The following is a 27,728-nucleotide window of genomic DNA, read 5'->3' on the forward strand; positions in this document are numbered from 1 at the left end:
GGCAAAAATCGGACTTTCAATCCAAAATGGCCGACTTCCTGTCATATTTGCACTGACATTAATTGTAAAATCTGAGCGTCTTGGGGAGCTCTTCAAGTGTACCAAATTTCATGTCTCTATGATGAAGTAAGGTAATAGGAAAGGGTCTTCTGACTGTCACTAGGTGGCGCCGTTGAGCCGTTTCTTTTGCGATTTTTGCATCGACCTTAAAATACATAAATTTTTTGCAGTCTTGACGCATCCACCAAAATAATTTTCGAAGTATTATTTGGTGTAGATCAGGGGTCTCATTCTCGCGGCCCGCGGGCCATTTGCGGCCCGCGGGACGATTTTTTGCGGCCCTCACCCTCATGTTAAAGTATAATATTAGTGCAGCCCTCAGGGAGAGTGGACCTCTGAAGGAGCCCCAGCTGTTCCCACTGTTCCTCATCCTTGCTGACATTCTGTGCTAGATTAAGCTACACCGACTTAATGCACACTATGCTCGCAACAACAGTGCGTCAAAAGCGCCGCACGGTTGCAGCGCTTCAGTGCGACCGCGGGGCGCGGGGAGGGGGGCTTCCCCCGCCTCCCTTGCGGTCGCTATTCCGGTATCTTCTACCATCAACAAATGCCACGATCAAACAGAGAGACAGGCGGCTGCTACCGGGCTGCCCGTCGTCCGCCTCACCGCTGCAACCAATAGAATCGAAAATGACGTCACACGTCGAGACGTTCTCCGTGCGTCGCTAGCTAGCTAAACACTTCTATGAAACGTGAAACAAGAGCAACGCCAAGTGAAATAAAGTAAATTTTGTCACACCCTCATCATGTCTTTGTCAAAGCCTGCAGTGAAGAGAAAGATAAGTGAGGAGCACAGACAATTTCAGCAAAGGTGGGAGACGCAGTATTTCTTTGTCGAGCACAGGGGCATCCCGACATGCCTTATTTGCGCTGAAAAAGTTGCAGTGCACAAGGAATACAACCTGAAACGTCATTATTCAGCTAAACATGCTGATGAATATGCAAAATACCAGGGGGATGAGAGAGGTTAGGGGCCTTAGGGTTGGGTTGCCAGCCTTAAAACATGCCTAGTGAGGCAACAATGTTTCTTCAAGAAAGCAACCAAAGAGAATGCTGCAGCAGTCGAAGCCAGCTATATGGTTAGTGAGATGATTGCCAAGGCTGGAAAACCATTCACAGAAGGAGAGTTTGTAAAAAAATGCATATTACAGGCTGCAAGTATAGTTTGTCCGGAAAAGAAAAGTCAGTTCAGCAACATCAGCCTTTCTGCCAACACAGTGGCAGAGCGCATTTCTGACCTGTCAAGTGACATTTATCATCAACTGTGTGAGAAAGCCAAATGTTTTGATGCATATTCAGTTGCTCTTGATGAGAGCACAGACATAACTGACACTGCTCAGCTCACAATTTATGTCCGTGGTGTTGATTGCAATTGTGAAGTGACAGAGGAGTTGCTCAGAGTAATTCCAATGCATGGCCAGACCACTGCTCATGAGATATCTCACCAGCTGTGTGATGCCATTGAGAATGCAGGTTTGCCATGGAATAGGTTTGTTGGAATAACAACTGACGGAGCGCCATCAATGACGGGGAGGAAAAATGGAGTGGTGGCACTTGTTCAAAAAAAGCTTGAGGAGGAGGGTGTAAAAGAGGCCATTGCTCTGCACTGCATTATCCACCAGCAGGCCCTTTGCAGCAAATGCCTGAAGTGTGACAATGTGATGTCTGTTGTTGTGAAATGCATCAACCACATCAGATCCAGGGCTTTAAAGCACAGGAGGTTCCGTGCTTTTTTAGAGGAATTGGAGTCAGAATATGAAGATGTGCTCTATTTCACTGAGGTACGTTGGCTCAGCAGGGGAAATGTATTGAAAAGATTTTTTGATCTGAGAGAAGAAGTGAAAGCCTTCATGGAGAAGGATGGGATGGCTGTTCCTGAGTTGAATGATCAGAAATGGCTCATGGACTTAGCTTTTCTTGTCGACATCACACAGGAGCTGAATGCACTGAACAAGAAGTTACAAGGCCAGGGGCAGCTTGTCAGTGCTGCCTATGACAACGTGAGAGCATTCTCCACAAAACTTGTATTATGGAAAGCCCAGCTCTCTCAGACAAACCTTTGTCATTTCCCAGCATGTAAGGCACTTATGGATGCAGGTACACCATTCAGTGGTGAGAAGTATGTTAATGCTATTTTGAAGCTACAGAATGAATTTGATCACAGATTTGGAGACTTCAAGAAGCACAGAGCCACTTTTCAAATTTTTGCAGACCCTTTCACCTTTGATGTGCAAGATGCCCCTCATGTGCTTCAGATGGAGCTTATTGACCTGCAATGCAACTCTGACCTCAAGGCCAAATTTAGGGAGGTGAATGGAAAAGCAGACAAACATGGGCAATTTTTGAGAGAACTGGCCCCCAGCTTCCCCAAGCTTTCCCGAATGTTCAAGCGGACCATGTGCCTTTTTGGAAGCACATATTTGTGTGAAAAGTTCTTCTCCACCCTGAACTTTAACAAGTCCAAGTACAGGTCGAGACTTACTGCTGATCATCTTCAAGCCATACTGAGGGTCTCAAGTGCCTCCTCTCTCAAGCCAAATGTGGCACGGATATGTGAGAGGAAGCGTTGTCAAGTCTCTGGCAGCAAGGAGTAAAGCTGAAGAAGCTATGTTCTGAAGAACAGTTCATGATCTTCATTCGTTCCATTAATGTGTTCAGGAAAGTTCATGTATTGGAGAAATCATTAAATGTTGATGACGTTTGAGGATATTTTGTTAATGTTTTTTGTGGAATCCTTCATGCGGCCCAGCCTCACCCAGACTTTGTGCTCCAGCGGCCCCCGGGTAAATTGAGTTTGAGACCCCTGGTGTAGATGTTTTACACCTCTTCTGGAGTTTAGTATCGATTTGAAGTTAGAAAAGAAGAATAGCAGTTTCTCTGCAAACCCGACTTGGCACACGCAGCTTCAGAGTCTGAAGAAGAGTGTGTGTGAGTTGTGCAGAAAGAATTTTTAATATCTAATTTATTTTTATTTCTATTTAACTCTGACTATACTTAATACATTCTAGAAAAATATGCGGCACTGTTTCTGACTCTCCACAATAACTACACAAACCTGTACTATGTTTATTAATTATTTTCAAAGTCTGTCAATCTATCTGTTACTGTTTTATTTTTCATAATATTTAAGTCCGGAATTATAAATGCTATTCCAATTTTATCATTTAACAATTTAGAAGCATCTGTATATACTTGTAAATACTCAGCATATTCTTTCTTTATATATCTTTCCACCTTTTTTTTCTATTTGTCTGCCTTTTTCCAATAAGCTTAAATCAACATCAGCTTTTCCACTTAACCAAGGTGGAGTATCAGGAATACTCACCACAGGACTAATTAAATAATGATTTATTCCTATTTCACTTATCTCATTATTAATAATCCATCCAAAACTATTAATTTTCTTATTTTTAACTTTTTCTTGACAAGGTTGTAACATAACATTTGGAGGATAATTTTCCTTATGTCCTTTAACATTTGCCCAAGTGCTCTCCAGTTTCCAGGTGTCCTTGTTTTGAACGTCACGTCCTCAGGTGAAACTCATCAGCCTAACGCAGTCGTAGACCTCTTCAAAGAGGTGCATTTGCTTCTGTGGGAAATTTGAGCACCCGAAACAGGACAGCTACACCACATATTATGTTTGAGTCAAAGCCAGTCCAAAACGTGCGGGAATTTACCATCAAAAGAAATACGATGAAGACTGTAAACAAGAGCTCTCTGGTCTTGCCCAGTAGAGGGCGCGAAGAGAGAAGATTAAAAGTCACTCATGGACAGCGTAAACATGAATACAGGCTGTTTGATGGGACCAGACTGCGGCTGGAAAGGGGGCTTTTAGAAATACAAATGAATGTTAGAGCACGTTATTGTTGTTATTTGTGGTTGGTCTAGTACTCGTAGTTTTTTTCTTTTTCTTTTACTTGTTAATTAACAAGTAAAAGACAATTAACTTTCAGTTAATGACAGTTAATTGTCCTGGTTTGACATTGGGTCAACATATCCTAACAGATAATAATAATAATAATAATTAATTATTATTATTATTATTATTATATGTAAAAGAAAGTTATTTTGAATAATTGCTTGAAACTTTACTCAGTTTCTACACGTCATCTGTCAGATATCTTAACGTTGATCTTGTAACGTTAACCGTAAATGACTGGAACGTTATTTTATTTGTACATTTCAAAACTATTATGATGTTACACAATGTGTTAATGATGTCAGCTCTCGTTCCTTAAATAATTGAGTGTTCCCTGTCCTCCCTTCCTCTCCGTCATCATCATCAGATCAGACTGTCATGCAGCATCCTTGGTACGTGCACAGCCACACTCCGCTCATGGCAACACAGTACACAAAGTAAGCCGAGTTCAACCACTCCACACCGGAGGGGTCGGACCGCTCGCAATCAAAACGGCTTTAAACCCACACAAACCAGCTCGAATGGCTGCTGCCGCCTAACAGGGTGTTTAATTAAGATTAAAGGAACCTTTATAGTAAAGAGCTGCTTCACTAATACGAAGCAGCGCAGGGAACTGCTGAACTGGGAATGGTTTATTCCTGAAGTACGACGTGCAGAACTGAACGCGCCGCACCCCAACTACAACTCGAACAATCGACTGAACGTGCTTGTTCTTGAACATCCCGCCCATTGAGCTCCAGATATGTCAATTATTAACAAGAGGCGGGGCATGCGACTGCAGCGCGGCCTCGGATTGGCTGAGCGGGATGCCAGTTCGCTGTACATTTGCATAACCAGGTCGGGTTGCAGATGCATGGGAGTGGGCAGAGCGGGGGTAATGCAAGTGAACTGAACTTCTACGGCGGTGTAGGCTTTAGAATATGCCTAAATGCGGACAACTTTAATCTTGCGCCGAGATTCCTTTAATAATGAAAGAAAAAAAAATCATTTTGAAAATATGGATATTAAATATCACAACGATGGGGCAGGAATTAAACTTTTTTATTTTTACTAAAAAATATCCTAAAAGAAAACTTGGGATTGGTAAGTACCGCTACATTTTTAATGAACATGCAGTCATAAAATGTGATACATTAATCACCGTGTAATGTTGTTATAAATGTCTTTATTTTGTGTTTACTATAACAATGTGTGAGAACGAAACTTTCTTTTTACCGTTTAGAAACAGTATGATGTGAGCTATATGTTAATGTACTGACTGATCCATAGATCATGAACAGGAAGTCGAATCTCATTTCACTCTGATGATATCACTATTACATAGTGGAGCAGATAGAATATTAAAAAAAAATAGACGTCTTTTGTTTTATTCAGTTGTGTGACATTACATACTAAAATGATTATTTTTGACCAGTTGATTCAACAATGAATGATGATACAGTATACATTTATGCTCTACAGAGTGTGTGAGGCGAAACACTGTCACTATAACCTCTGAGATCTAAAAGCAGGTAAGCCACTGACTAACGCACATTGTGCCAGTTGCCAGTTCCACTGTGCGTGTGACAGCGGCTAACCTGGTTTTGGGAATACCGCTCACTCCGCCTCGCCTCCAGACCAGCTTCAGCCGGACAAGGCAGACACCTATATGTACATGCTGTTCTTGATCATGTCCTGTGCGCTGCTGGGAAAGGCCCGATCCACTCGAATGCCCTCCCAGTGGTCTCCACTTGTACCGAGGCCAACTTCATTCTGTGCTGACATACCTTATTTAGAACCCAGGTGGCTTTTGCTTTGCCTTCCCAGATGACCTTTTGCCATCGGTTGTGGCTGTTGGTGAGCTGCGTTTCAGTTTCTTTTTCATAACTGTGGGATTGATCAGTTTTCTTCTCAGCAATGACAAGTTTGGGGTCTCTGGGTCTCCAGAAGGCGAGGTTATTGTCACATCAGTGGAAGGTTTTGATATGAGCGATATGGGTTTTCGTCCAGGGCAGGGTGGAGTGTGACGAGGACAATGCTCATAAAATAGTTGCTATTTGGTCAAAAATTAGATTCATATCCAATTCTTGTCTTATGATTCTGTGGTAATAAAAGGGCTATGTCAGTGTTTTCTTTTTTTTAATGCGTCAGAAATTTCTGGTATCATTTTTTTAGTACCAGAGATACTAAAAATTTCTGGTACATAAAAAGACTGTTTAGTCCGAAAATGGCAATTTTTTTTTATTTTTTATTTTTTTTTGCTCTGAACATTGATTCTATACGGCCCAATTTGAGATTTGTGAAAACTTTACTCTTTTTTTGTGGGGGTTTGGGGGAACATTTTAAAACACTGTTTTTAATACGTCCATGGCACGAGAACTCGCCTAATTTGAGACACAGCCTAAATGCACGAATCTGGACTGAATCTCCACTAAGTACAGTTTCTTTAAAACAGACTTTGTGAGGGCGACGCGAGGCGCAGCGGTAGAGCGGGCCCATGTGAAGAAGCCGTCAGGCTTGGGCACAGCCGTGCGAGGTTCAACTCCTGACCTCAGGAGCTTCGCTGAAAGTTTTACTCTTCTTTCACTTCCCCATTTTATCTGAATTCTCCAAATAAAGATCACTGATGATATATATATGGATTCATGTAAAAGTGTATCATTTTCACAAAATCTGTCTAAATCTCTTTAAAATTTATCAGTCAAACCATCTAAATGCTCTAATGTATGAAGTTTGTTTTTTGTGTCTTTGGTTGTGTGTGGGGTATGGGCTTGCCCAGGGTGCCATCCATGTTTGTTCCACAAAACTGCTGAATTTGACTTCAGAATGTAGTTTTTTTTTTTCCTGACTTTTGAATTAATGTAAAATAATATTCACCTAATTTCTCAGCAACGTCATATCGTTTGTGCATAAAGTGTATTTATATGTGCATGAAGTGAGAAGTAAAGTTGTGACTTAAACATTTGTTGCATAATCGCTGCTCAATTTGTCTTGTCATGTAGAGCATGTCTTCACAAGATTTGTATTTTATTTTTTTTATTCCCACCTCATCTGTACATGATGAGTCATTGTGACACGGAGGAAAAAGACAAGAGTTTGTCTCACAGGCTCTTTAACTTGAGCTGCCTGTCAACGTCATCCTGATGTGGGACGTGCAGACGCTTACGCTCATCTTCATTGAGAAGATTGTTCTTCCAGATGCTCAGTTTGATCAGTTTTCAGTGAGAAAAAGATAACACAAAATGTTACTCTTAAACTCCCAACACACAGAACTCCGAAAAATCTTTAGAATCCGGTTTTGTATCATTATGGAAGTTTAGCTGTCTGGGTTACAATTTAAACGAGAAATGTTGAAAAGTTCCTCTTTTTAATAAAGTAAAATTCTAATCTAAGCTCAAGATCAAATAATACATTTAGCTTTATTGTATCCCTCAATATCAGCAATTTGAATGAGTTAGTCAGTGGGAAATGATGAATTTAATAGTTTTGTAGTAAAACTAATAAACCTGTGTAATATTCTCCATGTCCACGAGAGGGCGATAGTGTACCACACGGCTTTGGGCTTGTCCAGACAGTGGGAACAAAACAAGGATTTGAAGCTTATCTAACCCTTACAAAGCCAGACAGTTCCAAATCTCCTCATTATAATCCAATTCTGCATAGTAGATCATTGTATCAAAACTTTTGGTGTCATGTGCTGGAAACATTGAAATACGGAGGCGGGGAATGATTTTAAGACCAAGATGAGAAGAAAGAAGGCTTGAAAAATGATGTACCTGCCCCGGGATGGCAGAGGAGGGTATTTTTAGAAGCCTACAGGGTATCAATCCGGGGTCAGCCAGAGCACACGGGGAGGCCTACGTCACTCAGAGTGTGGCAGACAGCAAATTTGGTCTCCAGGGTAAACAAACAGCAACTGGGTGGAGGACTAAAGTGGCGAGCAGGACCTTAGCGGATGTGTATTTATCCTGCAACATGAAGATTTATAATCACTGGAGATAAACTGTATTAGTGGGACAGATTTATTTGATTTTTAGTATACTTAGGATTATCATACAAATACAAAAACTGAATAGCGTGTAGTTATAGATAGGTGTTTTAGGGTATTTCTTCAACTCTGCACTGAAACTTGTGTCCATTTGACCTTGCAAAATAACTCAGGCTGAGACAGACTGGAAAGAGCACCAGTGAACAGATTCTCAACTCAATTCTGCTGTAATCCAGACATATTCTTATATATAATTAAATTGTTGTAGCTCTGGCCTTATATTGAGTGTCAATGTCCTCATGGAAGGTGAAGCTTAGCCACAAAGTCACATCCTCTGCAGCTTCTAACAGTTTCTCTTCCAGGATCGTCCTTTATTCGGCTTAATGCGTCGTCTCAACATTATATATTCCACAAAGTTACCTTACAAGAGCTCCTCCTTCTTCCTCCTGTTTACTATGAAGTCTTTGTGGCAAACCTTAAACCAGACTTCCTATGGCTTTTGTTCAGACGTGATTTCCTCTTTACAACTCTTCTATGCAAGACAGATTTCTGCATCATTAACAGTAATTCCTGTCTCCTACCTAAATTGTGACTCTCCACAATTCCACCAGAGTTACCAAGGGCCTAAAGGGGCCTGAAAGCAAATGCACTTCACACTTGTTCAGGGTTGTCTTTGTTAAAAAAAAAAATAAAAAATTAAGGCACAAGTGCACACTTGTAAGTCAACTGCTTACTGCAAGGATTTCAAATGCACAGTTTTCAAATAGAGTTTCTTATAATTTTATATTAAAAAAAATCACTCGACAAAAGGATATCTAAAACATGATTCACATTTTATTATTTAAATACACAGTCATAGTAATAATCTCTATTGGTCAAAGGTTCCTAAATTATTTTACATGTCATACAGATACTTTGAAATGTTTACAGTAGCAAAACGTTGTAAATATATCTTTCTTATTTATATAAAGTACTTGTAAGGTAAATTAATAATGAATGGAAATGTTAGGAAGCAAAAGGGGTTAAACAAGAGGTGACGGTGACAGAAAAGTGAACAACTTTCCCGTGGCCCTGCTGTCCGTGTTTTATCTCCATGACGACTCTCGGGATGTCAGGACTGCAAGACACAAAAACAGGTGGGGGATGATGATACCTTGTTTTTCTTTTTTTTTCTTTTTAAGGGGATGGAAGAGGGGTGGTAAAACATTTTCAGCTAGAAAACATCCTTCCCTGCAGGCACACACACACACACCTGCAGGGAACACAGTCTGACACAGGATCGATTTCTGGGTTAATTAATTTGCCCACAGATTTTGGGTATTACTTGAGGTCTGCAGTCAAAAAAAAATTATTTGAACACAAGTGAATATAAAAAGTGTCTATTAAAAGAACTGATATAGGCATGTATCTCCTATCTCAAAGAAAAATAACACTGCATATGTGAGGGAAATGCACACACGATACACACAACAGTTTGACCGATCAGGATATCAGGAGGATTTGTCCTAAAACCCTAAATGCTTTAAAAACAGTACATAAACCTGAATTGTAGTGTATGAATTTCAATAGTATTGATCGAAACAGTTTTATAATTGTTATTAGGGCAAGCAGTGCCGTGGAGAAGCATTCATACTCTTGGAACTTTTCCACATTTTGTCAAGAGTACAACCACAAACTCTGAAAACAATGCAAAGCAGCACATAACTGCAGAGCAGAAGGAAAATGGTTTTCATAAATACATAGCTGAAGATGTGGAGTGGGTAGTATTCAGTCCTCTGCGTAAATCGTGTGCAGTTTGATAAGGTCTGGTCTTTCATTAGGCCTTTCAAACATCGTATTCCAATATGTGCGCGTGATAAAGACCGTTCCTGCGATGGACTGTCGACCCGTCCAGGGTGTACCCCGCCTCTCGCCTGTTGTCAGCTGCAGATAGGCACCAGGACCCCTCCCGACCCCAGTGGGATAAGAGTGTAAAAAACTGAATGGATGGATGGATTAAGATCGTTGTCATGCTAGGAGGTGAACCTCCACACTCCCCGATGTTCTCTTCAGCCTCTAATTATTTTTTCTTTAGCTGGTATTCAGTTCTATTCCTCATCTCATCAACTCCAATGCCTCGTTTCCACACAGCAGGACATCACGGGGTTTGTGGAGTTCAGTGTGCTATTTTGTCTGTTTCCAATATAAAGGTGACCCATAAGATACCATTGGTTGACCTTCTTCAGCCGTAGGTCCATAGGACAATTGTACTGTAGATTTAGGACAGAGATACAGGCTCCTAAATACACTGGACCATAAAAAAGTGTTCAGAACTCAGTGGACACGATCCATAAGTAATTTCCCCTTTTCTTAGTGAAAAAAAGCATCATCATTGAAGTTTGTGGTTGAAACCTGACAAAATGTGAAAAATTCAGTGAGTAAAAATCCATTTACAATGCGCCGTACATTATTTACCTTTATTCTACAGCACAATGAGGCACATTGCAAGTTCTGAAAGGTCAAATTGTGGATGTGAAGACAGCACAAGAACCAGGCACATCCATCCCAGAGGAAGGAACAGAAGAAGCATCTCAACAAACTCAGTGCCTGTGGCTCTACATTGGAAATGTATCTTTTTTTTTTTTTTTTTAAACACGGATCTTGGTAAAAAATAGACAATCCAAAAAGATATCAATACATTTCTCTGTAAGCACACAAGGCCCAACGCTTCACACAGGAGGAGAACTGTGAAAGGCTCTTGCTCTTTAAAATCAAGCATCATCAAAGTACAAGGCATTGTGCAGATACATGCTCCCACATGTAAATTAATGGTATTCATAAATAAAAGGTAAACTGAAATTATTTTGGCCCAGATTTTTTTTTTTTTTTCCACATCACAGTTAAAAACAAACCCACAATCAGAACGTCTGGCACAGTAATATGAAGTGCTACCTATAAGTTACATTGAGATACAGTGAAGAGCAGCTGCTGGGAGTTGATTTTTGACTTGAGGGGGGGGGAAGGCCACTCGGAATTACAAAAGGAGAGGATTAGCAGCATTAAAGAATAACAGAAGCAGCTGTGGTTAGTCCAGAAGCAAATAGTGTGAGGCAAGGAGGACATGGAAGTGCAGAGAAGATCAACCCTGGAGAATCTAAGCATGAAAGGACGAAAGAAACACTAAAAAAAAAAAAGGAAGGTGGAGGACTGCATTGAATGTAAAGAGCTAGGGAAGCTAGGGACTGGACTAAGAGAAAGCTGTTAAAGAGAAGCCTCTTATCCTGCAGTGGTTGAGCAAAGGGAAGGTAAGAAGTGGAAGAGACCACCAGTGCACAGATGGTTTAAGAATCAAACACCATTATTAAAAGCAGCCGCTTTAAGCCCAAGAAAGCTGGAGTAGATATGAGGGCGAGGTGCTCTGGGACGAGGGGACGGAGACGTGGGAAGCAGCAGGGTCTCACACATACACACCCTCAGGGTTGAGACTGGACACTAGAGGGTTTTGCAGGTTCCGCGGATGTCCTAGAAACTGCTTGGCCGTCGGGCGAGATGGAAATTCCACGGGAGTCGCACTGCGACCTGAAATGGGGGAGGAAAAAAAAAAAAAAAACGAAAAATCTTCAGTAAATGGCCAACTTGCCTAATATATATATACAGAATGTGTGGCATCCATACTACCTGCTGCCAGTTCCAGCTGTTCAAGCTGTTCCTGCAGCTCTGTGCGTGAGTGGGTATGAGCCGGCACGACGCCTGTCTGCTGGATAAACTGCTGCAGATTACACTGCCTCAGCTCCTTATTCAGATCCTCCAGCTCGTTCTGCTTAGCCTGAGTGGCAAAGGTGGAGAAAAATCAAATGTGACTGGGCTGTCATTGGCCGCATGTGCCTGGCAAGCGTGAAAATATATATATTTTTACTGGGTCAGTTTGATTTCTTAACAATTATGAAAAAATAACACTTCCAGCATTTACCACAAGAGGGCAGCAGACTCTACACATCAAAACGAGTCGAGTCACTGATGCAGATTACTGCTTATCAGGTAATTATCAGTCCATTAAGCGGAGCCATATAACTGCCTGACTTTGTCAGGTTGACACAGCATGACGCATATTCACACATCAATGCAATGTTTACCAACCAACGTTATGGAAAATATAAAGTTCTGAGGTTTTCTGGAATAACAGCTGGCTTCATGCTTACAAAATGAACTTTAATGCACACAAGCAAGATGTCAATCTGCTTTAATTGACTAAAACAAAAGTATGCATCTGCAGGACATCCCTCCCTTCCACTTCGCTGGCCTATATGTGCGCGTGAGTGCGTGAGTGAGTGAGTGTGTGTGTGTGCGTGTGTGTGTGTGTGTGTGTGTGTGTGTGTGTGTGGGTGTGTGTGTGTGTGGGTGTGCGTGTGTGTGTGTGTGTGTGTTTGGATAATTGATGTCGGACTGAGAAAGCCTGCTGAGGCAGTTCACACCTGCAGGTCTGCCTCCATTAGCCCGATGATAGGAACGCTGTGCTCATCACCGGCAACATTTTAACGCTCTGCTGGCTGCCTCGACCCATTCCGCTGACGGATGAGTGACACAAGATCTTTTTCATCAAAATGGACTCAGCCTTCTCGTACTATTTTATGTTCAGAAGTGTTAACATTTTAAGGAAGTGAAGGCTTCCTGTTTTCTCTGGCAATTACTGTAGGCATGGCAATATGTTTTTTTGGAGGGTTTTTTGTCCTACACGTGCAGTGCTGTTTGCTAGTACAATATCTGATGTTTTAACAACCTGTATAAAATAAAAACTAATCTTTGTTCTCTATATCACAGGTACCTTTGTAAATCAGGGGTAGAGTGCTGTGACAGTCTATGACACACAGTTCCTCTTGGTCCTTTTAACTAAGAAGTAAATATGTCAGATTTTGCCTTGAAAGGCTCTCAGACTAAAAGTCAAATGAGCTTCCCATGACATAGTGGAAAAACTTCTGCTTCAAATTTCCGACAAGACTCAACCTAACCATTCTCATTTCTGCTAAGCTATCATGAAGATGGAATTCATTTTTCATTAATCCTTTAACCGCCATACATTTTGTGAAAAGCACATACAGTAAGGACCAGAAAGGAAAGAAACGTCTCACGAAGTGATGGTTGATTATTGTATAATTTATTGTTATCTAAAAAAAAATTGTATTGTAACAAGAAGTATGACTTATTGTAAAAATGATTAACTGTAATTGATGATGTTTAACATTAAAAACTAATAGTAAGCTTGGGGTTGTTTTTTACTGTGTTGGTTTCATGACAGCATCAATTAAAGTCTTATTTGATAAGATTTTTTTTGTAAGAGCAGTTTTTGTGAGGTTCTGATAAAATAAGTTAAAACTAATCTATTTTCTAAAACTATTACTTCACTATTACTACTACTACTTTTTAAATATTTTTTCACCGTACCACGTAAGGTTCATATCGAGCCCTCCCAATAACCTTTTTTCAGTAAATATATTTCTAATGAGGCTAATAATCTAAATAATATGAACATATAGTTATATTTTAAAAAGCGATAAATTAAACTATGTGCTCTAGGCAGGAATGTCACAGAGAGTAACTATTAAATGCACAAAAAAGGGAAAGTGCAAAAAGGCTCAGAAAGCCAAGAATAACTGAGATCTGTCAATATTTACTAAGCAGTCCTGCTCCATACCAGTGCAAATTGATGGCCTATTAAAAGGTTCGTCAATATTGAGGTGTTGCACAAAAAGTTTGTCGTGAGAGGTTACAACAAAGAGCTCTCTCAAAGTATGCAGAATTTTCCAGTAAGAACCAGTAAAGTCACTATTTGATAGGGGAAAGAATATCATTCCAGCCTAAACCAACTAAGTTCCAACCTGGTTCACTTTAACTTGCTGCAAAGTTTCTAACAGGAGTTAAAAAAAAAAATCAGATGAGGATCACTGGCAGAGAAATCTGGAATTAGCAGGTAGTTTTTTTTTAAAATGCTAACAGTAAATAATTCAGTCACTGCAGCGACTATACACACAGAATTTACACACATTGTCTGTGGAAGACTCCACTGCAGACGCAAAAGCACCTCGAAGTCTGTCGCAGAAAATTTAGACAGGCTGATAAACTGCTCAGAGAATTTAGGAATTATTTTTCCTGTGTGATTCCTCTTCGTTATTCATAAGTTCATTTAGAAACCAAAAAAAAAATGTGTTGTTTCTGCTCTGAGGATTACATGGTTCATAAACAACATCCGGTGGTACTTTTACGAAAAGAGGGTCAAATATTGACATGTTCAATGCATATTTTCTATGCTGCATGAGTACTGGGTTGGTTCTGGGCCTTGACAAAGCTCAACTTGGCCTTTAAGCTGGGTTAGGCTTTTATTAGGTCACCTGTGCCAATGACTCAAAGTCAACAAATAAGACATTACACAACAATGTGTCAAGGTTAAGTAAATCCAATGAAAGGGGTTTTTGTAATCCAAATAAATTCTTTTTAATCCCATGTTCTACAGACCGTACAACCAAAGGCACACACATGTAAATATAGTGTAAACAACTTGAGTAATCATGAATTTAGAACATGAATTTCATTCAATGTGATACCTGCCAAACCAGTTTAGCTTGAGTATAAATACAACACTTCCATGAACAGGAAGATATGAGCATCCAATAATCGCGTAGAGATACTGATAAAACAATCGGCTTTTGTTCAGAACTCATATTTCTCTATTTTGTATATTCACTGCTATATGTCTGGAGCATTATGCAGGTAGGAGAGGGATACAGATTGATGTGAGGCAACATGGGGAATATCTTAAGCCCTCTACATGAATTTATAGTCCTTTTTCCAAAACCAACATCTCTCTCCTTACCTGCAGCAGAGACTCTGCCTTCTCCAGGGCCTTGTCGGCTTCTGACACCTGCTCCTCAAAGTCGACCCCTTTCCTCTCCTGGATCCGTAGCTCTGCCTTCACAGCATCAAGAGACTCCTTGACCCCGTTGGCTTTGCTCGCCGTCTGGCTCTCCCTCTGGATCTCCTGCTCCAGCTGGGCAGAGCGAACAGAGAAGTCGTGCAGCCGCCGCCCGCAGTCGTCCAGCTTGGCGTGCAGGTCCGTCAGCTTCCGTCTCATTTCTCGCTCTTTGTCCACCTCCACCTGAAGTTCCTCCTCCCAGTACTGCTCGTGGGTGAGCTCAGCATGGTTCCTCCGCATTGTTTGCTCCAAAGCATCGATCTCTTCTTGCAAATGAGAGTCTGATACTGGTGAGGGGCTTGGAGAAGGGTATGGACGATACGGCGACTCCTTCTCTAGGCCCTCAAGCTGGCCCTCTATGGCTCTGAGTCTCTCTTGTTGTTGAAGGATCCTTTTAAACACTTCCTCCTTAGAAGGTCCAATAGGAGGTGAGGGAGAATGTGGGGATACAGGACTAGATGAGGGGGATGCAGAGACTCTTTGCTCTGATGAGTCCTTTGGAGACCTCTGAAATTGTTTGGGTTTGGTCTTTGGGGAAGTGGATGGCCCCAAGTTAAACGTTAGCGCTTTCTTAGGTTGGTTACGTTTCAGGGGCTCTGGCTCAGGATGTTTGGGCAGTGGAAGAGGAGACTGTCTTTCTTTATTTGAACTGGGACCATCACTGCTGCTGGGGCCAGTGCGCCGCAGGAAGAACTGAACCTCGTTGCCATGTTGGCCCAACTTAGCCAAAGACTCCAGGGGTCTCTCTGTAGCCAAAAGCTGCCTTTCAGTGTCCCTCAAACGTTGAATAAGAACATATCGACCAGTCTGACCTGGAAAAAAAGACAAAAAGACAGAGAGTTGAGCACAGAAGCATTATTATTTTACTAAAACCCTTCTATATTAGAGGAAGATATTCCCTTGCTTCTTTTATCTTGTATCGATTTTTGAGAAAGCCTAAAATCGCAAAGCTTAAGATCAGTCAGATTGGATGGAGTCTGTGAATGTGCAGTTCCATTTTTTTTTATTTTTATGTTTTCAGTTAGATTACATCTGGACTTTGAAAAGGTCATTTTATTTCATTGATGTGCTTTGATCAACATCCAACGTGACAAAGTCAGTCCTCCAGAGTCAGTCCTCCAGAGTCAGTGTCCTGCATGTTTTAGATGCGTCTCTGATCCAACACAGATAATTCAAATGGCTGAGTTACTTCCTCAGTAAGTCATTACGTTCTACAGAAACCGGTTAATGAATTATTAATTTGATAATGTTGTGTTAAAAGATGGAGACGTCTTAAGCATGCCGGACACAAGCCCTTGAGAGCTGAAGGTGGTCACCTCTGATCTAATCCACTCTGTTGCTGTAGTCCTGGTTGTACGTTTGGGTTGCCGTTCTGCAAGGTGAATCTCTGCCACAGTCACAAGTCTTTTGCAGGCTCTGAAAGATTTTCTTCCAGGATTCCTCTTGTATTTTTCTCCATCCACCAACTCTTACTATCCTGTCCCTCCTCAAAAAAATATTTCTAGTAGTCCATTGTAGTTGCTACTGCCATGTTTTACCACGAGTAAGATGAGCTTAAGGTAGTGAGTTGCACTAGTTTTCTGCAATACATTGAGCATTATCTGATTCATACTGCATATGAGTACAGTGATATCTCTATCAGTGTGATTTGGAAAAAATGTTGGATGTATACAACTTGCACAACAAGTGAAAAAAAAAAAATTCAGATAAAGTAAAGTTTCCACAAGGATCTGGAAATTAGGGCAAACACTCCCCAATGACTTGGCAACAAGCTCACTCACAGAAGGAGGAGAGTCTAAATGCGGAGTGATGCTGTTTAATGCTGCTGCAGCGTGTGGCTAGCATTAAGCCGGAGGACACAGGGATGGACACCCTGCTGAAATCCAAGATCCAGTTAAGGACTTGATTCAGGTCAGTGAAGAGAGATGAAAAGCAAGAAAAACAGGATGTCTTCTCCTTTACTTGTTACAACACACGGCTGTATCACAATTGCATTATGCAGAAAGGGATTGTCTGATCGCTAGGGCTTTTTAGACAAACTGTGAAAAAAGAGAAAAAAACATACAAAATGCAATGTGCTACAAAATCCTGGAGGACAATAACTGCAGTGGCTGAAGTACTCACCAATGGCCTGTGCCAAAGCAATGACGACATCTTGGCAGGAAGTTTCCTGAGACAGGCCGCAGACCACGCGCACCACTCCATCCACCCACACTTTGAGCTCCATCTTGGACCAAGCAGGACACGCTGAGCGGTTAGATGGTCCTCAAAGCAGATCAGCTCAGTTAGGCTCGTCACGCTTTACCGACGCATGACCCTCTGCAAAATAATACACCAGAGAGAGGCGAGTTAGTGTGACTGAATCAGTATCCCATGTCCTAAAGTAAGCGGCCAATACAAACTAATATCACAGTGTAATCTTGGTCCAACATGTTACATAACTTGTTGACAGCCTAAACAAACTGCACCTAAGGTTACCTATCACACACCGAACTACATCATAAATAGAATTTAATTGCAAGTTTATACACCAAACAGTAGTGATGTCAAAATCTGATGCGATGAACAATGTGAACATACAGTGACTTGCGAAGTTCAACCCCCTTAAACAACTAAGTCATCAATAATTTGGAAACTATATGTGGTAGTTAAGATTTTTATTTATTTTTTTTTACAAATACAAAACTGAAAGTGTGGTGTGCATTTGTCCCATCAAGATTAAATGTTTTCCAAACCACTGCACTCAAATGTTTGCTTCTTTTTGGAACGCAGCACAGGATCAGACTCTAGTCTTGTTAATTTAGTTTAGGTCTGGACCTCCCACACATAACTATGCTTTCATCTGCTTTATTGTTTTGGCTTTGGCTACACACTAAAATATATATATTTTTTTATATATTTACTATAAAATTTCACCATGGGGTTGATGGGAGTGTTCAAGATGACGGTTGTTTTCTGGCACATTCTGTTTAGTGCTGTTTCTCTAATTAATGCTTTCCCAGCTCTGTCTGTCACTTAACATTGAAGTCTATGTCTCCTATTTCTAGATGATGGATTCAGCTGTGTTTTGTAAAAAGCTAAAAGCTTAGAATGTGGTTTTACGCACCGAAACACCTCAGTGAACACTGTTTACTAAATAGGTGGCTTGGGAAAGCAGCTGGTTGCACAAAACTATGTAGACTGGTGTCAAAGTAAAGGGGGAATGCTTGTCTTTTCACATTTTTCTTTCAAAAATCTCGAAAATCATCAATCATTTACCTTCCACTTTACTATTACTTTGTGTTGGTGGTTGGGATGAATACTTTTGTGAGTCACTGTACTTACAGGGTTGACGACTATCGGCAAAGTATTAGTAGAGTCAGGCCAGATTTTGTTATGTCCGAGTGCTTTGTTAAGAGCCCTGACAGTAACTTGTAGACCTGCGAGCACAAATGATGACCTGTAGCCACTTTAAATGCTCTGTTGCCTGCCTTCAAAGCTTTTATAATAGCTTGCTGCCAAGAGGAGCTGACAGGAAGGGCACAGCCAGTCATGGCTGTTTTGGATGTGTGTGTTGAGAGAAGAAAACCGCAGAAAGACAAGGATGTGTATGTGCACGCTGGATTCAACTAGCCTCAGCAGGACCAGAGCTGGATTCAAAGTAACTTTCCAGACCCAAGCAGAGGGTTTAACCTAAAGAAATATCATTACGCTGCCTCTATCCCCTCTCTGGGTACTTTAACAGCAATACTTCAAAACAAAGCAATAAATCCTGTGGGCGCATTTAAAAAAGTGAAGTGCTGCAGGCATTTGTCTCCTGAACTTGGCATGGCAAAGGATTTTTTTTATTTTTTATTTTTTCCTGTTCAGGTGGCTCAAAGAGAGCTCCTCAGCCAGTCAGACAGATGGTGTTCTCTTTCTGTCTCCCTGGTTCTCAATGGGAGGTGTTTCACTTTGAACGCCACCATTATCTTGCCCTTCATTCAAAGCGTGGCTTTGCTCCACTGGCTGCTTATTGGGAGCAGCTCCGGAGGAATGCACTGACTTCATCTTCCAGCCGGAAGAATTCCTGATTTCTTTAACAAAAGCCCTTAACCCCACCCCTGCTCCACTGCTGACCTGGTTGCCCTGCGCCACCATTGCTCTCCACTGTTTAGATGCCAAACACAAAGTCTCCCGGGAAGCAATAAACTTTCTGATGTGGCAACACTGCACGGCACATCTCAATACGACACCGCATGCAGAAAAAAATAACAGTGTGACTCAAGGATTGAACCAGCAGAACGAGATCGTTGGAAAACAAGAAGGCGACATTAGCGGGTGATCACACGCCAAAGGAATTTAGTTGAGGGATGTAGGGGAGGGCAAATTTTATCTTGCAGGATATGTGATTTGAAAGAGCAGCGCTTATCAGATATCAAAACGTTAAAATTTCAACAGCACACGTCCACCTTTTTCTTTTTTTTTTGAGAGAACAGAGTGTGAGTTGCTGTAATATATAATTAACCCTATCTGCATGCCATAAAGTGGGTGTAGACAATCATTCACCTCAGTGGTGAGGCTTCTTGTAAGTTCAAGAAAACAAGACAGTAGTAGGGAAACATTTTTTTTTTAAGCCATCTGCAGTAGAATCCTCAAAGTCAAAGCCCTGAGCTTTTCAAAATGTACGTTTACTGAGTTTTAAACAAGCATTTGTATCGCTTCCTTATATTTTTGCATGTTTCAAAATAAACACACTTCAGTGTAGATATCAGATCTGAATTTCATGTGACAGACCAGCAAAGATTAGTTCATAACTGTGAAGTGGAATAAATTTGACACAAATAGTTGTGGGCTTTTGTAATAATTGCGCATAGGTAAAGAAAGAAACTTGAAATGTGCCATCATTTGTTGCAATTTTAAGCAGTAGTAATGACATTAAATAATTACAAATCGCAAAAGAGCCAACATCTCTGGACAATTAGATCGTATTTGAAACAAGGGTATTATTTAAATTAATATACTATCAACCTAAGAAGCAGGTACTGTCACTTTCCAACAAATCTCCCAGCTCATATTGTTATTTTCCCACAATCTTTAGCTCTTGTACCTCTGGCTATTGAAATGTGATAATCTGCACTAACAGGAAACAAACAGATCTGTGGGTCTCAGGTTGCTGTCTGTTCCTTTGTCACAAGTGGAACGATACTGAGAACAACACGTCTGCCTGGCTGACACAGCTCCGGAGTCTCGTGTCAGTTCCCGATCAGATATAGGCAGAAGGGGAAGTTACTCTGTGCAATATCTGAAGAACAGAGTAGTACACTGGCCTAAATTACCTGCAATAGTGACAGTGGCAGGGGTAGTGTCTGGAATAATGCAGAACCCAACGTTGTTCAATCAAAACCTCCTCTGGTATTAAATTGTATTGTGTAATACTCAATGCCAAAGTTGTCAAGAAGCTAAAAAATGAACAAACACATGCTGTAGGTAGTTCACACATGGTGTGAGTCATAGCACACATGCTCACGCTTATCCAAACCATGAAAACTTATTCAAAACTCACACTGCGGAGTGACTCACATGGCAACAGTCCACACCTCCCACAACCATGCCTTAACCACAAGTTGCCCTGACCCTACAATTTCCAACGGGTAACCCCCCCCCCCCCCACCCTGACTTTCACCCATGCCCCACCCATCCACACAACAGAAGACACAGTTTCAGCTGAAAGTCTTTAAGCTGACCTCCCATAAATCTTCTAAAAGGGGGTTGGGGGGAAACTGGTAACCCGCAACCATGAAACAACTTCCAACTTACAAGTCTCACACTCTTGAGGATCAGACAAAGCGAAGAGAGGAGGACAAAATGACGTACTTGAGGAACTTGTCTGTTCAACCAACGAAAGAAAGCTGACAAGCATAAAAATGCTGACAGATAAAAAATAACGGGGGGAAAAACAAACAAAACAAAGAAACAAACAAACAAAACAAAGAAACATGATTGGAGCCATACGCCTTTCCCTCTCATTATCACTCATCTATCCATCTAGCTCGCTTTGTGTCTTTCATCAGCCTGACTGCGTTCAGTAACAACTCCAGCAGCTGCTCTGTGATTCAACTCAAAGCAGAGCTTGGTGTTGTGGCCTTGCAGACACTGGAGGCATGACTCTGCTTGTCTCTGTGTCCCTCTAGGCACACCGGGGGTGTTGAGCTGTAAATTGATGGCCCTCAAAATATCCAGTCCCTATTTTTTACTAGATAGGTGAGTTCTTAAAGCACACAGTTGTATAGGAATTCTGACAAAGAGTGAAGAGGAATTAACATGATTTTTATTTTATTTTTTTTACCATTTTCCTTGCACATTTTATTGTCCACTTTGTGCTTGTTGATCACATAAAATATCCATAAAATTTGACATGAGGTAATCAATTGGAAAGAGATAAGAATCAGTCAGCGTGACAAAACATAAGAAGAAAACATGAAGGAAATCAAATAGTATGAAAACATTTTCATACAACTACATGTCTATATAATCTTTAAAAAAAGTACCCCACATCTTCATTGATTCGATTATTAGTTTATGTAAATATCTCGTAGCGTGATAGTACAATACTGTTTATACTTAGCTGTCAGATTTATAGTAAATAAAATGATACCGGTTTCTTTAATCACAGTTAATGTGGAATAAGTTCATAATTATATTCATCCAGCAAATATCCAAAAAGACAAACATCTAGCACAAACAAGAACCTGTTGGAAAACAACAAATAAATCTTTCTCACCAACAGTTGCACAGTTGTAAACACGTCAGCAAATGTGTGTTAATCCTGGACATATCTTTACCTTGAACTTCCATTTCCAAGAAAAACACCAAGAAAAATGTGCCACATTTATATGTCGTAGCCAGTAAGTGCCCTGCGGCTACAATGAGAGTCTGCTTACTGGGTGTGGAAAGTGGCGGAAAAAAAAAAACAAAAAACAAAAAAACACCCAGCCCTGCGTCATGCTTGAGCTAGTGAAATGGTCAAAGGTTGGCTTGCATGTATTTAGGTCTATATGTACAAGTGCACATCTCATTTAGTCCTATCTTTACGAGAGGCTGTTCCAGCACAGAGTGATTGTGGCACTATCTCCGCAGCAACACAAGTGTGAGCAGAAATTGCAGGGAGTAAAGGTCAGAGTGCGCAACACACACTGCCACAGACGGACACAAAAACACAACAAATCAAGCGCAGGCAAACGGCTATCCTTATCGGGATCTGCGGAGCAAATAAAGTCCTGGCCCAGTCTGATTTCAGTTTCTATAATAAGATAGATACTGATGTCAAGGAACAATGGGCAGTGCTTAGAGAAGCTGTTGCCTCTGTGCCACTCTGTTCCATATTGACAAAGACAATCACTCAAAGAGCCAGTAACACACTGGCACCAAGCAGCGTGGGCTCATTTGTACTGCACAGACATTGTTGCTCTGGTTCTACACCAGGGAGTGAGCACTGCGTCTTTTGTGACTTCTGACTTTGCTGAGTCGTCTGTCACGCCAACATTTACATCTATTCTAGTGAACTCTACCACTGATAAAAGTGGTAAAAGGAAGAGCAGATTTTTTTTTTTTTATCCTGCCTCGCCTCCTGTTTTGCATTCTTATGCAGCTCCTCTTTCTTCTGCACATGCCAATGCTTTGGTCCACAAGCAAGCATATTTTCATGTGCATTAGACCTTTAGTTTAGTTTAGTTTTAGTTTAGTTTAGTTTATTTCAGACAAACCTTTCACCGACAGTGTAAACAACACCAAAAAAAAAAAAAAAACAATAAAAAAACAAAAAACATAAAAAACAAAAACACATCACATCGGTGATTTGTGAGTCTGAAAAGGAGTATGATGAAGTATAACTTATGTAATCATACCCCGTTTCCAGCTGTAATTTGTCACAGTATTTTCAATATCCAGTATCCTTTCTGACAAAGGAAATAATAAGTGTAATAAAATTTCCTCAACTAGATGAAAATAGTGCATACACACACATACACATCTGTACACATACATATATACATATTTACATATACAAACATATGTACATATACATACACCCATATACACTCCCATCTGCTTATAGACAAAATACACAGCTATTTACATACCTTTATATATTTACCCACACCTGCGCCGACATGCCACCTACTTGATGACATCATACTTAAAGTTTTAATTTCCAACCAGGATTATCCCCCTTGTTCTTCCTTATAACTTTGAATAATAGCTGTCTTGAGACCTTTCTTAAAATGTCTCAGACTTGGACTTTGCTTCAGCTCTTTAGAAAGTTTATTCCAGATCCTCACACCAACACCAGAAATGCACAATGTTTTCATTGTTGTACGAGCCTTCAAAGTTCTGAAGTTAAGGTTTTCTCTATAGTCATATCCCCCCACTCTATCGGAAAATAGTTGTTGAATCTTTTCTGGCAATATTTTGTTTCTGACTTTAAACATGATCTGTGCAGTTTGAAACTCTACTAGATCAGTAAATTTCAATAAATAAGAATCTATAAATAGATTGTGGGTATGACAGTAAAAATCAACCTTATGAACTAAACGAATGGCTCTTTTTTGTAATGTGCATAATGGTTGTAGTAACGTTCTGTAAGTGTTGCCCCAAATTTCCACACAGTAACTTAGGTAAGGTAAAATAAGTGAGCAGTACAGAATGTATAGGGCAGAGGAGTTTAAATATTTTCTAGCATTAGCAAGAACTGCAATACTTCTTACCATTTTAGATTGGACATATCTTATATGAGGTTTCCAACAGATCTTGTTTTGAATCAGTACTCCCAAAAACCGAATTTCAGTCACTCTCTCCACAGTCATATTATCAATTTGTATTCTTAAGTCACTCTTCTCTTTACACTTACCGAACAACATAAACTTTGTTTTATCTAAATTTAGTGACAATTTGTTTATATTAAACCACTCCTTCAATTTACATAAATCTTGATTCATTTCAAGCAACAGCTTTCGTAAATCTTCACCCGTGCCAAAAATGGTTGTATCATCAGCAAATAGTACAAAGTTAAGTCTCTTAGATACCTTACATATATCATTTATATACAAAATAAACAATTTTGGCCCCAATACCGAGCCCTGGGGGACACCACAAACAATATCCAAGCATGAGGATTGGAAATCACCCAACTGCACAAATTGTTGCCTATTGCTGAGATAATTTTTCATCCAATGCAACACTACTCCTCTTAGACCATAACACTCAAGTTTTCTGAGTAGTATATCATGATCAATTGTGTCAAATGCTTTTTTCAAATCAATGAATACTCCAACAGCATGTTTCTTTTTATCTAAAGCACTGGTCACCTCTTCCATTAAATGCAAAACTGCCATTGCTGTGGATCTTTGTGACCTAAATCCATACTGACTGTCCGTCAGTAGATGATGTTTACTAATAAAACTTTCTAGTCTGACAACAAATATTTTTTCCACAATTTTAGAAAATTGTGGAAGTAATGAAACAGGCCTATAATTTGTGAAGTCATGTCTATTCCCCGATTTGTATAGTGGGATAACTTTTGCAATTTTCATTTTTTTTGGAAATATTCCTGTTTGAAAAGACAGATTACAGATATATGTTAGCGGTTTAATAATTTCCACAATCACCTTCTTAATTATTATCATGTCGATGCCGTCATAATCAGTTGACCTTTTATTTTCACATTTATTTACTATATCTATAATTTCGTTTTCCTCCACAGCTATAAGAAACATGGAATCTGGATTTCTAACTAATGCGTCATTTAGTGTTTCATGTCCTGTGGGCTGCGGTATTTCCTCAGCCAATTTTGGGCCCACACTCACAAAATATTTGTTAAAATTATGAACTATCTCTTCCATATTATTTAATTGTTTATCTTCATTGTTTGTGAAGTTTTGTGGATAACTAACATGTTTGAAATTTTTCCTAATAACAATGTTTAAAATATTCCAAATACCTTTAATATTATTTTTATTTCTGTCCAACTGTTTACTATAGTAATCTTGTTTTGCTTTTCTTAAAACAGCAGTCAATTTGTTCTTGTATTTCTTATATTTATTTTCTGTCACAGTTGATCTATGCCTTATAAAATCTCTATATAGCTTATTCTTTTTTTTACAGGCATTTTGCAAACCCTTTGTGATCCATGGATGATCAGAATATTTATTTTCAGAAGTAAACTCTACAATTGGACAATTTTTGTCATATAATAATTTGAAAATATTCAGAAAATTATCATATGCTTTATCCACATCATTTTCTGTTAGTACTGACTCCCAAGTTTGTTTAGATAAATCATCTTTGAATGCATTTATAGATTTTTCCGTCCTTAATCTTTTATGAATTGAATTATTTTTAGTCTTTACTTTCTTGTGGCAGATATCACAAACAACAAAAACAGGTAAATGATCACTGATGTCATGAACTAACAATCCACTTATGGTGTTGTCTATTAAATTTGTAAATATGTTATCTATTAATGTAGCTCTATTAGCTGTGATTCTGCTAGGTCTCGTAATTTGAGGGAAAAGACTCAGACTACATGTGGTATTAATAAACTCTTCAGTCAATTTGTGGTTGTTGACATTTAGCAGATCGATATTAAAGTCCCCACAAATAAAATAGTTCTTTGAATTTATAGCTGTATATGTTTTCTCAAACCATTCTATGAAAAGGTTCATGTTAGAACCAGGAGCCCTATATATACAGCTAACAATTATATTTTTATTTTTTTCCATATATATTTCAACTGTTAAATATTCAAAATGATCTTTAACCACATTAGTCATGTTTTCAATTAACTTATATCTAAAATTGTTGTACACATATACAGCAACTCCTCCACCAATCTTTCCTTCTCTATTAATATAACTAAATTCATAACCCTCTAATTCAAAATCGGCTCCCTTATTCGAAGTAAGCCAGGTTTCTGAGATAGTAATGACACTAAAAGGCTGTTTAAATTGATTTAAACAATCCTTGATGTGGTTAAAGTTCGCATATAAACTTCTACTGTTGAAGTGTATTATGGAGAATTTATTGTCTGTATTAACTGTAATATTATATTGTTGAGTCGAGTAGTAGCAACAGTTATTCCCATTGTTATAGAAAAAGTTGTTTTCTGGGTCCAAGTCCTTTTCCTTATCCTGACTTTTATATTCAGTGTAGTCAAAAGTTTTCAGTTCAGGGTAATCTGCTTTAGTTAGAGGTGTTAATGTTGTATCCATAGCCGATGAGGACAACATGTTGTTTAACTGAGACATGGTGATTTAGTGTCATATGCAATCATCTAAGATCCCAGATATAACATAAAGCATTCAGTTGTACTTATCCAGGTCAGCGATGTCCCGAACAACCAGAACCTTTGCCTCCTCTGGAGTTCCATTAAGTTTAACAAAAACCTTACAATTTGTTGTCCATGTTGATTGAATCTTTCCTTGTTTTCTCAGAAACCGAGCCTTTCTGGCGATATCAGCATTCTTCTTGGTCAAGTGTTCATTAATAAATACATCAGATCCTTTCAGCAATCTGCCTTGTTTTAACAGAGCAAACTTGTATTTCCTCTTTGTGAATCTCATGATAATGGCAGGTTTATCATCTTTTCCTCTTCTCGGAAGCGGGTGGCATGCTTCCACAGTGTCACAGTCCACCTCTATCCCCTTGGTCCGGAGGAAAGAAGTCACCTGTTTCTCTGTGGAGTCAAGCACTTCGACCGATGGGTCACCAACAGTACTAGTTGTAGCCACAGCGCTGGCATACGAACTGGGCTTAACTCTAAGTCCCGTGATGATCACATCATTTATCTTACTGTACTGTTCCAATTCAGCCACTCGGTTCTCCAATGCAGCGATTCGATTATCCTTTTCCTCATTAGAAAGTCTCAACGACTTCACTTCTTTCACTAAGTCCAGAATGTTGTTTTGGTGCAGCCGTATCGCTGTCACTTCCTCCGAGAGAAAATCCAAGGATTTCTTGATATCATCCAGATCCTCTGAAGCTGGAGTCTTTCTGGGTCCCATTTTCTTTCAATTTCACTTTTTTTTTTCTTTTTACTTATTTCTTCTCCAATGAAAATTCCTCGCCACTGCTTGCGAGTTACCTTCCAGATTTCCACTGCCTACCGGCTTCCAGTTAGCTTCCAGTTAGCTCCCACCGCTTACAGGCTAGCTTCGGTTAGCTTCAGATCGCTGTACTTTTAACGAAAACGCTCCGTGAAGCATTTCTCCTCACCGATCACGCTGAGCAGTTAAACGGCTCTCTCCGCATCATTCAGGTCCTCATTCGCCGTCTTGTCGATGTTGCTGGTATGTTTTCTTTCCGTTGTTTTCGGTGACGGACAGCTTGAACATGGGAGTGTCAAGCACAGGCAGCGTCGGAGTCTTGTGTTACAAGAGCACAAGTAAAATCACTCATATTATTTATCGGCAGTCTATGTAAAAGAGTTGATGAGCATAGACTTTAGCAGGAACAGTAACTGAAATAAAATGCAGAAACTGTGTCAGGCGAGGGCAAGCTAACAAGAACAAAAAGAAAAGTCCCAACTTGTAAATATTTCCTGTTGCAAAAAAAAAAAAGCTAATAAAAGCATAGTCATGGAGTGCTACCCACCATCCTTAATAAGGTAGTGCAGGTTTACTCTTGGGTAGGTATGAGTTGCATGTCCGATAAATAGAAGACAGTGTTTAATCGATATTTCTGCTTAGTATAAAATTCTAAATATCAATAAATAAATGGTAAAGATATCAGAACGGCAAAAACCAATATGCTGTTTCATTTTAGCAGCAATAGGATTACTTACTGTTTTGAAATCAGCAATTAAACCATGTTTCAGACTTTAC

At 39.8% G+C, this 27,728-nt stretch overlaps 2 protein-coding genes and 1 long non-coding RNA gene across 3 annotated transcripts in view; 1 reads left to right on the top strand and 2 right to left on the bottom strand.

Moving 5' to 3' along the window:
* The first annotated feature begins 4,429 nt into the window (after nucleotides 1-4,429).
* On the top strand, nucleotides 4,430-6,935 carry LOC106917346 (uncharacterized). The gene is made up of 2 exons (XR_001418176.2): nucleotides 4,430-5,065; nucleotides 5,444-6,935. It is a non-coding gene; the product is annotated as an uncharacterized LOC106917346 (long non-coding RNA).
* A 1,826-nt stretch (nucleotides 6,936-8,761) lies between these two features.
* rassf7a (Ras association domain family member 7a) overlaps nucleotides 8,762-27,728 on the bottom strand; it is a 32,579-nt gene continuing 13,612 nt past the window's right edge. The window contains exons 2-6 of the mRNA XM_088006347.1: nucleotides 17,017-17,211; nucleotides 14,794-15,704; nucleotides 11,607-11,754; nucleotides 11,400-11,507; nucleotides 8,762-9,066 (exon numbers count right to left, since the gene is read on the bottom strand). Coding sequence (XP_087862473.1) covers nucleotides 9,035-9,066; nucleotides 11,400-11,507; nucleotides 11,607-11,754; nucleotides 14,794-15,704; nucleotides 17,017-17,119 — 1,302 coding nt within the window. The 5' untranslated portion in view covers nucleotides 17,120-17,211 and the 3' untranslated portion in view covers nucleotides 8,762-9,034. The remainder of the gene's footprint in view (nucleotides 9,067-11,399; nucleotides 11,508-11,606; nucleotides 11,755-14,793; nucleotides 15,705-17,016; nucleotides 17,212-27,728) is intronic.
* On the bottom strand, nucleotides 24,173-26,909 carry LOC148158684 (uncharacterized). The gene has a single exon (XM_088006730.1). It carries the CDS (start codon nucleotides 26,907-26,909, stop codon nucleotides 26,208-26,210), a length of 702 nt encoding a protein of 233 aa, XP_087862856.1. The 3' UTR covers nucleotides 24,173-26,207.

This window comes from Poecilia mexicana, unplaced genomic scaffold (assembly GCF_051168715.1).
Source record: "Poecilia mexicana isolate PSO_F unplaced genomic scaffold, ASM5116871v1 scaffold_6, whole genome shotgun sequence".
Classification (NCBI taxonomy): Eukaryota; Metazoa; Chordata; class Actinopteri; order Cyprinodontiformes; family Poeciliidae; genus Poecilia; species Poecilia mexicana.

What these genes read in the sequence shown, in the direction of transcription:
- LOC148158684 (XM_088006730.1), bottom strand. Translation starts at nt 26,909, where the DNA reads ATGGGACCCAGAAAGACTCCAGCTTCAGAGGATCTGGATGATATCAAG.